Source organism: Dipodomys spectabilis, unplaced genomic scaffold (genome assembly GCF_019054845.1).
Source record: "Dipodomys spectabilis isolate Male_0828 unplaced genomic scaffold, ASM1905484v1 ptg000147l, whole genome shotgun sequence".
In the NCBI taxonomy this organism is placed as follows: Eukaryota; Metazoa; Chordata; class Mammalia; order Rodentia; family Heteromyidae; genus Dipodomys; species Dipodomys spectabilis.
In genome coordinates, this window is record NW_024870824.1 from 2,539,763 (window position 1) to 2,552,432 (window position 12,670).

Consider the following 12,670-nt stretch of genomic DNA (forward strand, 5'->3'; position numbering starts at 1 on the left):
CAAATTTGTGTAGGAGATTTAAATAAAATGCAATTGATTTTTTTTCTAAATCCTTCTACTAATAAAGCTTTTGTGGTTTGTCCTTGTTTGATATGCTATTAATTCATACCTTTTTATGGCAGAGTAGTATTTGATCTTGTCTTTTGTTGAACATTTGTGTTTCTTCCAGTTGTTAACCATGACATTTGGTGCCATAACAAAAAGCATTGGTCTTTGGTTTTATTGGCATGGATAAGTAGGAAGAGTAGCAAGGCTGAATGTTTAAGTTTATGAGAACTTTGAAGAAATACATTTACTATTTTCTACTCATTTTCAATTGGGTTTTGTGTCTTTGCATGTTCTAATAGAAACTCTTTGTCTCTTGTTTATGAATATTTCCCCCCTTTATAATTATTCATGTGTTCTCTAGTGCTGTTTTTTTTTTTAATTTCAATTAACCATTTAACTTTTAACCACACTAATTCATAAGACTGTTTTGGGTTGGGGAAATATAATTTCTTATTGTTATAGTATGTATGTAGTATCTTAAAAATGTAAGAAGCGAATTCAGACTCCTCTTTTAAATACATCCAGCATTTAGACTGTGTATTTGTTTGTATTAGTCAAATCTACTGTAATTGTGGTATGTAATAATGATGATATTTGCCTTTCTTCCAGATTTTTAAAGAAGTTGCTTAGCTATACTAAGTATCACAGTATCTGTTACTTCGTGGTAGGCATTTTTGTATGGTGCTGATAAAATCCCTTTTTAGCATTTTCAATTTTCATTATACCCTGAATATTACTAGATTTTTTTCAGACATCTATTAAAACTATAAGGTTTTGCTAATTTGTTTTATGAATAGGATGGCAGTTTTCTCAATTAAAAAGTCATTCACTTCCTAGGATAAATCCCCTTTGGTTTGGTGTTATTGAGTTCAATCTGTTTAGTGTTTTTTTGTGTATGATTTTTATATCTGTTTTCATAAGTGAGATTAGTTTTCCTTTTTAGTATGCTATAAGTGTATGAATCATTTATTGGATTATGATGTTGTACACAAAAATTGGATATCATTTTATTCGTTTTTATATTTTATGAAGTTTGGGAACATTTGAAAATTTAACTGCTATAATTTTAGACCTGTATATTTTGTTGAAGGTGAAATTTTTGAAAATGCTAAGAAGTTTACCACAATCAGATATAATGTAAATTATTTTAATAAAACCCCAACATAAATTATTTAGAATATAAAATAACATGTTCATGTAGGAATCTTTGTGTTAATAATATATTGTGCAAATAATAGCCACGTTGTGGGAAAATAAGCAAAAAACATTGATTGAAAGGGAAAAAATCCTGTGTGCCTACTACATAGATATAACTGTTTGATACATATAGTATTCCATATGATTTGTGTAATTTGTAAGTTTTCTTACATTACACTTTTTCCTAAATTTTCACCCTACCTTCTTTTTACAAAATAATTGCCTAGTGCCAAGAAAATCCTAGAAGAATTCTTCTTGCCCCTCATTTCCTTTTATTGAGGTTTATTTATTTATTTATTTTTATTTTTTGGTTGGTCATGGGGCCTGGACTCTGGGCCTGGGCGCTATCTCTCAGCCCTTCAGCTCAAAGTTACTGCTCTACCACTTGAACCACAGTGCCACTTCTGGCTTTTTCTGCTTATGTGGTACTGAGGAATCGAACCCAGGGCCTCGTGCATGCAGTGTAGTCGCTCTACCACTGAGCCATCTTCCCAGTCCCTGTTCTGTTTTTTAAAATGTAGTTTAACTACTGGAATGAGGTGTCTCATTCCTGGAGTCCTGGCTACTTAGTGGGCAAGAATCAAGAGCATTGCGGTTTGATGCCAGCCTCCGTGAAAAAAATGTGGGATTCCATCTTAACTAATTAACCTGCGCATGGTACTAAATAAGAAATCAGCCTAAATAAGAGGATCACAGACCCAAGCAGTCAGACTATCAAAAAATTCTAAATCAAAAAGGATTCAGGAAGTAGCTCAAGTCATAAAGTGCATGCCTGGTAAACACAAGGTCCTGAGTTCAAACCCAAGCACCACTAAAGCAACCACAGAAATGTGGTTTATGTTTTTTCTTCTCTCTACCATTATTTTTCAGAGATTCTTTATTCAGTTACAACTAGGTTCAATTGATTTTTTTTTAATAACTTGGTGGAGCTTTATTGAGTAAGGTAGCGGACAAGCAGACAGATGAGAGGAAAGGCAGGGGAACACTCTAACGGAGTGTGGGTACTCTCTTTAACAGAGTGTGGGTACTCTCTTTAACAGAGTGTGGGTACTCTCTTTAACAGAGTGTGGGTACTCTCAAAGGGAAAGAGACGTCTAACTGATTTTTTTAAACTAATATTTTTATTATCGTTAAGTAGTTTTACAAGAGAGTTGTCATTGACTGAGGCAGTTTATGAATACAGCGTGTCTTGACCAGTGTCGCCCCTTTCAACATTCTCACCTATCTCTTACAACCTACACTTTCCCTTACTTAATTTTAGATTATGTATTGAATTTGTTTTAATTTACCAAAGCAGTTTATATGTACAGTGCATCTTGATGTGTATCATCCTTTCCAAATCTTCACCCCTCTTCAACTCACCCCTTCCTTTATTTTTCTCAACTCTATGGTATATACAGTGAATTCTTGCCTGCATTCTCCCCTTTCTTCCACTTCATACTTCTACCCCTCTCTTCCTGGCCCCACCTTTCCCTCTTGCAAGTACCTATTTCTGGTTCTTATTTTGTTGGGCTTTGACTTAGTCTTTTTTTTTAAATCTCCCACTTACCCTCCCTATCCCTGCCACCAAGTTGTAATGTTCATATGTCACATAATGCCAAGTTGAGTGTCAGTGTTGCTGTGGTTCATACCTTTTCCTGCTGTTTCTGTGATTCCCTTTCCCTTCCACATATTGCATTGTTTATTATGCAAAACATATATGACCTAGCAATCCCACTTCCAGGAATTTACCCAAATGACCACAAGGCCACACTAAAGCCACCAGTACGATGATGTTCATTGCAGCATTATATACCATAGCCAAGATATGGAACCAACCCAAATGTCCCTCAGTAGATGAATGAATCAAGAAAATGAGGTACATATACACAATGGAATTCTTTGCTTCCATCAGAAAGAATAACACTGTTCTATTCATAAGGAAATGGAAAGACTTGGAAAAAATTGTATTAAGTGAAGTAAACCAGACCCAAAGAAAAGTAGATCGCATGATTTCCCTCATTTGTAAGAACTAGAATATGTATATGATATTCTTAGAGCATAGGACTATATATAGTGAAGCTTACTAACATGAACTCCAACTTATGGAAACAGGAGGTTCTCATTAGACTCTGTATATAGTTTGTTCTTCTCTCTCTCTCTCTTTCTTTCTTTTTCTTTCTTTCTCTTTGTTTTTTGTACCTTGTGTTTTGCATAACTGACTTAGTCTTTTTAAAGAATTATACTATTTACACTCTCCACAGAATCTATTACACTTCAGATAATTCATTTCTAACCCCTTGCTTACCACCTAGTGTGTTTCATTGTAGATTTATATGTGGAAAGATAACTGATGATGTCAGTATTGCTAAGTTATGTGGATACTGACCTCTGTAACATCACTGAAGCCTTGAAGTTGATATGTTGATTCTCCTTTTTCTTCATCTTCTTCCATCATTATCATCATCATCATGGTGTCACTGGAGTTTGAACTCAGGGCCTGCCTGACAGCCTGCCTATCATTCTTGCTGGGCTTTCTTGCTTATAGTTGAAGCTCTACCACTTAGCCATGCCTCCAACCTGGCATTTTGTTGTTTAATTGGAAATAAAGTCTCATAGACTTCTATCTATACTGGGTTTGAACTGGATCCTCCAAGTCACAACCTTCTGAGTAGCTAGGATTATTAAGTGTGAGACACTAGCACCTGCCTGATATTCATCTTCTTGTAATCTTACTAAGCCTTGTCATTTGGGTTAACACATAATCTCTTTTGTTTTATAACTTAATTTTGATATACTTTCAAACTTACTAAAGGTTCTATGATAGTAATTGATAAGAACACTTGTATAAGCCTAAATACAGATTCACATGTGCATTTTTCTGAATTGCCAAATCTATAGCACCATAAAAAGTAAAACTTCTAAGCAGAGTTCAGTATTTCTGTCCATTTTTGAGAGTGATTGATTTTATAATTATTCACCTGAAATGCAGAAATCTTATAACTAAACTTCTTTGTGCTTGGACTTTATTTTTTTTTTTTTAAATTTTCACTCCATATTCTTGGCCTTCTGTGATCCTGATTTTCCTTTTCAGTTTTCTTTGTTTCCTTTCTGTCTTTCTGTTATTTCTTAGCCTTTGTTTTACGCAGATCTTTATTTTTTCCCCTGCGGTTTGCCTTATTTAGTGTGATATCTATTTGAATGTTAGTCTCTATAACTAGAGTCAAGATCAAGGTTAACTCATTTTTGTTTTCCCGAGGCCTTTCATAATTTTAGGTATATGGAAATGCTAAATCAGGGTTTGAATGAAAAAAAACACACACTTATGTCAGTGTTTAAGTTATAAGTAGAGGTCTTATTTTTATGATCCTCAGTAATTAATAAAGGACCAGAGTTACATAATGTTAGATGGATAATCTTACCTCATTAACTAAACCATGCATTTTTTTCTCATTTTATCCTCTCTTGAACAAATATATCTTTAGTTGTTGAAAGAAAGCACTAGCTTTCTGTCCTGAGACTTAATGAAATATGGTAAATAGTTGTTTTGGTCTGTTTTATCACTGTATGACACCGTAAGGGCTTTTGTAATTTTTTTTAAGATGTAAGAAGCAGGCTGAAAAAAAATCCTTCATGTTAGGATTATGAAGGATAAGTTGAAATGACAGAACAGTAAATTAAGTTTCCAGATTGCCCAACCCCACAGAGCTGTTAGATCAGAGGATCTGAGGTTAGGCCCTGATTCTCTCTCTCTCTCTTCTCCACTGAATAGTGTACCTTGATAGTAGCTATAGAGTGCTTAATTCAAGTCTAACTAAACATGAGTGAGCATTCAACCTGTCTTGGTAACCTGCAGTGTCAGAATCCTTTATATCAGGGTGTCTCATTGAGAATACTTTGCAAAGGGTAATTCTGAGGTGATCTTTTATCTTCTGATCCAGGGGACCATAGAACTCTGGTGCATCTGAATGTATTGCACCTTGTCTTTATTATGCCTATTAATTTTAAAAATAACATTTGTTTTCTTTGTCAACAGGAGTGAAACCTCGGTCTGGGTGGTCCATTGACCCCTTTGGACATTCACCAACAATGGCTTACCTTCTCAATCGTGCTGGGTTTTCACACATGCTTATCCAGAGAGTTCATTATGCTGTTAAAAAACACTTTGCATTCCATAAAACATTGGAGTTTTTTTGGAGACAGAATTGGGGTATGTTGTGTTTGATGGATGCTGAAGATTCCACTTTACTTTGATGTCATAAAGGTTGTGAATTCAAACCCTTGGGGTTTTTATTTGGAGTGTTAGTCTTGAAAATCAGATTGCCTAAAACTACCTACAATTATTTTCCAAGGTATTTGTGTCAGATTCTGTTCAGCAGTGGTGTTGATGTTTATCTCTATAGAGTCTTTTTTATGCCTGAAGTTAAGTAAGTAAATATAAGGGGTTAGTGTTATATGAATAATGATTCCACTTCTGTTTGAAAAGTATGTTTTGCCACAAAGTTGAACACACATTAGAACTTACAAGGACCTGATTGATTCATATGCAGCTGGTGTATCCTCCTCCTGTCCATCTGCATTATGTAAGAATTCCTGGGTAAGAATTCCTCCTTTGGGAAGCGTCCACATATCACATGCATCACTGGTTGGCACTCGATTCTGTAGATACATGTGTGTTCCAGTGGTGCACTTCTGCATGACTTTATTGAGGAGAAGGGATAGGGTTTATTCCTTCTGAGATACTTTGCCTTTGCCAATCCCAATTTAATCCAGAACACTTTATTTTTATTTATCAAGCCATTCCTTGTTACATGCTTTATAATTTCTCATTTAGCATTTCTACTGTCCTTCAAATTAGCTTCTATATTTTCCCTTTCTTTGGTGAAGCAATGAAGTCTTAGATATGTGAAGCCATTTTTGAAAATTCAGTTTGAATCTTGTATGCAAGTTCCTGAATCCCAGACTCCCAACTCCATTGAATCTTTAGTAAGATTTCATTAGAAAAAATGTTAGGCAATTGCTAAGTTACATGGTGCCTGCTTTCCTATGAGATCCACCCTGCTTAGGTGTTTCAGAAAAATGATTTGGAACCTAGATAATAATGGTCTTATAGGAAGTTTTTTAAGGAAGCAATTGCCTATGAGATCTTTTCACTGCAGAAAACTAAACCAGTAGGGGAGACAGCACCTTGGAGGGGGGTGATCAGATGCAAAGGATGCAAGGAATTTATTAATTTGAAAAACAAAAGACTGTCAGAAGAAATCCTACATAAATAATTGTGCACATTCAAATTGCCTATAAATATTAATTGGCCAGAAATTTTAGTACTTTGATGTATTTAATACTGTGTTGGGAAGGAATATAGAAAGTATTCTTTTATGCATATGGAAATTATAGTCTTAACTTGATAGAATACAGACATAACTAAATGTAATTACATCTCTAAATGAACAGTTAAATAGTAGGTTGAGAGGAAAGTGTAAGAAGGAAGGAGGGAGTTACCACTGGATCTGGGGCTTATACAGTCAGCTTGTGTGTACACTGTAGTCATTAGAGCTGCATCTTTTGTCGTGGTTGTTGTTGTTGGTCATGGGGCTTGAACCTGGGGTCTGGGCACAGTCTCTAAGCTCTTTTGTTCAAGGCTAGCCCTCTAGTTCTCCCACTTTTAGTCACAGCACATTTCTGATTTTCTGGTGGTTAATTGGAGATAAGAATTTCACGGACTTTCCTGCTTGGGCTGGCTTTGAACTGCGATCCTCAGATCTCAGCCTTCTGAGTGGCTAGGATTACAGGCGTGAGCTGTAACTGTATCTTTGTAGTCATGCTTACCAGTATGCTTCAGTGAAACTTCTGCCTGCCCAGAAATATACAGGTTTTAAATGTTTAAAAGAATGTACCAAAGAAGTGTTAATTATTTCAACTAAGGGGTTAAAAGTAATATGTTAAGAATTCTCTGAGATATTTGAATATGTACTTAAAAATTTTTTTATGTGCTGTCCCTGGGTCTTGAACTCAATGTCTAGGTGCTGTTCTTGAGCTTTTGTGCTAAAGGCTAATGCTCTACCACTTTAAACCACAGCTCCGTTTACAGCTTTTTTTGGTAGTTAATTGAAGATAAACATCTCATGGACTTTCCTGCTTGGGTTGGCTTTGAGCCACCATCCTCTGATCTCAGTCTCTTGAGTAACTAGGATTACAAGAGTGAGCCACCAATGTCCAGTTTTTTAAAAAATGTTTGGTTATTAGGAAATGTTTGGATATTTAGTAAATGTTTGGATATTTGGAAATGTTGGGTTTTGGATTCTTTTTGTTTTTGTTATAAAAGTAATACTCACCCATTGTTAAAAGTCAGAAATCCACACATACATAGACATGGGGAGGTGTTTAAAAGTCAGGATCTCACACACAAGAGTAACCACTTTTCATACTACTTAGGGCTCGGCATAGGCTTCTGATCTCACCAGGCAGTGGCTTCATGTCAACACTGAGGTTTTCATTGAAAGCAGTTCTCTATCAACTCATCATTGCTGGCTTCCATAACTTGCTTGTTTACATTATACTTGACAATTGCTTTTTCTTTTTCTGTACTTATTTCTTGGTGACAATTCATGTTGACTCATTCTTGATGACTGTCAGAAGTAACTCCATGAACTTTTTCTGTGTTGCACTTTCCCTCTTCAGAGCAAGAAAGCAAATAGACATTTGTCCAGTGTTTATAGTCCCTAGTCCTTTGTTCCTTCAGTTCTCCCTTTTACTCCCTAATTCTCTCTTCACTCAGCCTTTGTCATTCAAGTAACAGCCTCAGTACTCCCTGCAGTGGGATCAGATGTGGCAGGATCTGCCAGACATCAGTGGACATGGTCATGATTTAATATGAAGCAGTTGTAACTTTTCCTTCTGCTCAGTTTGTGTCCTTCCATATCAGCAGATGCTGTGCCATTGTGGGGCATATCTATCTGTACTATATTTAGATAGAAAAGGTAAACAGAATCTGAAATGTGTATCTTCCTTCACACTGGGACATATGTCCTGATAAAGGGGCTGTTGATTTTGAGTAGAGCTCGCATTGTATGTATGTATAATGTAATGGCATTTTGGATAGCTTGGGGAAATAAATCGTGTAAACACAGGTTTGTCTGTTGGCTTTTTATTTTAGATCTGGGTTCTGTCACAGACATTTTTTGCCACATGATGCCCTTCTACAGCTATGACATCCCCCACACCTGTGGACCTGATCCTAAAATATGCTGCCAGTTTGATTTTAAACGGCTTCCTGGAGGCAGATACGGTTGTCCTTGGGGAGTCCCCCCAGAAGCAATATCTTCTGACAATGTCCAGAGCAGGTATGAAAATACGTTATTTTATAAGCAACCATTCAACTGTGAGTTGCTTAAGGGTAGAGTAAGTGGGTTTCAGTAGCAGCATTACTCTTGTTGTGAGTATTCATTTAGACTAGATCCAAAGCACCTTAAAAAATGCCACATTCTCCACTGTACCTCTTTTGTGTTATAATTTAATAGAATATGAACAATGGCAGATCAATATACAGTGGCCACCTATAATACACTATCATTACCATCTCCTGTGCCCTCATTATAAAAGCTTTCTACTGTGTTTGATTGATTTCATACACTTTTGTTGATAATAAAACTTCTGGTCCCCATTGTCCAAATTGGTAAGAAAAGCAGCTCAACTGCAAAAAAACCATTTATTGAAATGGAGCACATAAAGACTGCAATTATCTGTGCCCTTAATAACAATTGCAGTAATAGCGAATGCCGCCCAGCTCTGGTGAATACGTATCTTTGCATCATTCTGATGTTTTTGACTTACAGAAAACCTTAATTAGGAATATTTATGCTTATATATATTTAAATAAAAATCAAAGGATGAATCTCTTTTTTTGAAGAAAATTGTACTTAAATAATTTCATTAAATCAAGTTGTGTACTATTACTAATTTTGGTGCTTTTTAAGTTTAATTTCTTTATTGAAAAATTAGAGATACAGGGCTGGGAAGGTGGCTCAGTGGTAGAGTGCTTGCCTTGCATGCATGAGGCCCTGGGTTTGATTCCTCAGCACCACATAAGCAAAAAGAAAAAAAGCCAGAAGTGGTGCTGTGGCTCAAGTGGTAGAGCACTAGCCTTGAGCTGAAGAGCTGAGGGACAGCGCCCAGGCCCAGAGTTCAGGCACCACGAGCGGACCCAAAAAAAAAATTAGAAGTACATAATGCATTAAAATAAAACATTCTGTTGTTATATAGAAAAATAGCATTCTGCTAGGAAAATAATATAACCTTTTAATTAATTAAGATCTGTGCACTATCAACTCTGTGTATCAGAATATTGCTTTAAAAATATATGTGAGGAAGAAAGTAAGGCTGGATCTTTTTACCTTGATGTTATGACTTTATGTTCAATAAACCTGTAATCAATAAATCCCACTGTGCACCTCTCAGTGTGTTAGACACCAAAGTATTTTAGCATTCCAGCCCTCTGGAAGGTATGAGATGTCCTTTACAAAATCTAGCTTCAATCAAGCACCAGTGGCTCATACCTGTAATCCTAACTACTTAGGATGCTGAGATCTGAAAGTCACAGACAGAAGCCAGCTTTGGCAGGCAAATGTTGAGGCTCTCATCTCCAATTAACTACCAGAAAAACAAGAACTAGAGCTGTGGCTCAAGTCATAGAGTACTAGCTTTGAGCAATAAGGTCAGGATAGCGCCTAGGCCCTGAGTTCAAGCCCCAGGACTACCTCATGTGTGTGTGTGTGTGTGTGTGTGTGTGTGCGTGTGTATGCATACGTGCATGCGCACGCGCACACACACACACACACAATCTGGCTTTATAGTTGTTTTGGAAAATTGTGTAACTTTAGAGATTGATGTGATTCAATATTATGGCTCCTACAGCCATGAAAACAATTGAGAAACTCTTAGCAACCTGCTCTCTAGTGTCAAGCTTCTCAGGTATAAAGGACAAGCTTGTATTTTATGTACTCGAAGTTGTAGTAAAAAAGAATGGCAGAGTATATGACCTGTCTATTTGAACAAGTAGTTGTGTTCACAGATATTTATACCACTCCTTTCATTTCAAATGGTGGTAGTTGGGGCTACCATGTAATTAGCTGGATGTTTCAGTTGAAGAATTGTGATATACCCATAAGTATGCAAAACCCTTATTCTCTATGGGTATTGCTCAGAGTACCAAAGGTGCATTATTGGATTAAAATGCCATTCTGTGTAATCCTTTTGTTGTCTAACCTCCAGGAACATACCTTGTGCTTGTTCACTTTCACTGGTTCTAATGGTGGTTTCCAGGCATCTGGGTACATTTGGGTGAAAGACCCTGTGTAACACTTGTATAAATTGTTTTTCTAACTTATTACAAGTCTTGGACTGCTTGTTTCACATCCAGAAATTATTTATATATATATACATATGTATATATGCAGATGACATATTTTGATATATCCAGTTCAGTGGTGATAGTTTTTTGATATACTCTGTCAACAATTTACAAATAAGGAAATAGAGTACTTCATTAAGTTTATTTTTTTTTTGGTCCAGGATCATAGTGGATTGGGCTTTTGCCATTGAGTAGCAGATAATTTGATATTTGAAGGACTTTGTTGTTGATGGTCATGGTTAGAGTTTACATTTTTTACCTGATAGGGTAAGTGAGGAGTAAATTGTGCTGGTGAGCAAGTCATCTATCATTTATTAATTCAGCTTATACTTAGTGAGAATCTACTATATGCTGGTATTACTGGACAGTGGTTTTTGCCTTCCTAGTGTTGATAATTTCTGAGGAGGAGTTTAAGAGTTCACTAGATGTCAGATTTTAAAAAGCACAGGCAGTAGAGTGCGTGTACTTTCTTTTCTCCAAAGCACAGATGCACAAGTGCCCGTACATGTGCGGGTGCACACACGTGCGCGCGCGCACACACACACACACACACAAGCTTTGATATAAACTGACTTTTTTACTCTTATTTTGGTAGTTTATTTTTATGTGATAAATCTCATTTATGTGTGTGATATTGTAAGTGATATTGTAAAGTTAGTGTTGAGTAAATGTGAAATGTTATTAAATTAAGAGAAAAGATGAAATATTCTACTCAAGAAAACTCCAGGCTCAGATGTAGCTTAGTCAGTGGCAAAATGCTTGCCTAGAAAATCATTGTCCTGGGTTTGATTCCCAGTATTAAAAAAGAAAAAAGAAAAAGACAAACACTGTCACTACATGAATGTGAAAATTTAACATTTGCAAGGCAACTTCAGAGATTAAATATTTTTTTTTTGGGTCCGGTCATGGGGCCTGAACTCTGGGCCTGGGCGCTGTCCCTCAGCTCTTCAGCTTAAGGCTAACGCTCTACCACTTGAGCCACAGCATCACTTCTGGCTTCTTTCTTTTTGCTTATGTGGTGCTGAGGAATCGAACCCAGGGCCTCATGCATGCAAGGCAAGCACTCTACCACTGAGCCACCTTCCCAGCCCCCAGAGATTAAATTTTTAAAAGACCGTATGGAGTTTTAAAATATCATTAACTAATTTTTCATAATTTTTATAAAACACCTGTTTCTGTTAGCATTTGTATGATTTATGAGTTGAAATTTGGATAATCCTTGAAATAAAAATTAGAATGTTAGGTAAAAAATATGATTTCTTAAGCGTGGGCCCTCTAAACCCTGTGGATTGCTCTAGGTTCATCTGTTCATTTAATTTCACTTTCAGAAGTGTTTCCTCTTAGTTTTTGTTACCAGACCTCCTTCAGACAGTTCCCAACTTAGCTTTCCCAAAAGGATTTTTTACAGAATGCCAAACATGAAGCATCAAAGCTGTTCTTTGTATCTGCAAGTTATGTTTGGTCTTTTGAGTCATGGATAGAGCCCAAGGAAAGAGAAAACAAAGTAGCTAATTTAACTCTAGAGTGTTATCTGCTGATCAGTATTGAAAGAGAAAATCGTGAAGATCATCAGATAATTGGTGACAGATGTTAAGTGAGTTGGTGTTTTTCCCTTGGAAAATGAAATATTATTGTGGGTATAAAATGTTATAAGTTAAGATCTTTTGATCATGTACCTTTTCCTATTTAATTAGGCTATTAATTTTTTTTTTTAAATTGGAGAAAGGAATAGTAAAGCAAATCAAATTTCCAAGTTGGTGTAGATGAAAATCCTTTTGTCTTCTTGGACTAATTTATCTTAAAACATGGGCTCTTCATGATCTAGTTATTTTGGTTGGGTTTCAGGAAGACACTGGTGTCCTAGTCACTTGGTTGTTGTTTCTTTAAGGGTAATCCATTGGAAAACTATCGGCTTTTTTTTTCTTATCAAAAGAATTTGTGACTATTTAAATTGGATAATGTCTGGTAGTCAAAAATTGGCCTTATAAGTTTTACTTGTTTTTTTTTTTTACTTTTTTATTTAGGAAAAAAATTCTC

The 12,670-nt window shown here is 36.0% G+C and overlaps 1 protein-coding gene across 2 annotated transcripts in view; it reads left to right on the plus strand.

Annotated features, from left to right (window-relative positions):
• Man2a1 (mannosidase alpha class 2A member 1) overlaps positions 1-12,670 on the plus strand; it is a 168,479-nt gene that overhangs the window by 57,060 nt on the left and 98,749 nt on the right. For both annotated transcript variants that reach the window (XM_042691919.1, XM_042691918.1), the window contains exons 6-7: positions 5,261-5,434; positions 8,381-8,567. In XM_042691919.1, the coding sequence (XP_042547853.1) occupies positions 5,261-5,434; positions 8,381-8,567 (361 nt within the window). The remainder of the gene's footprint in view (positions 1-5,260; positions 5,435-8,380; positions 8,568-12,670) is intronic.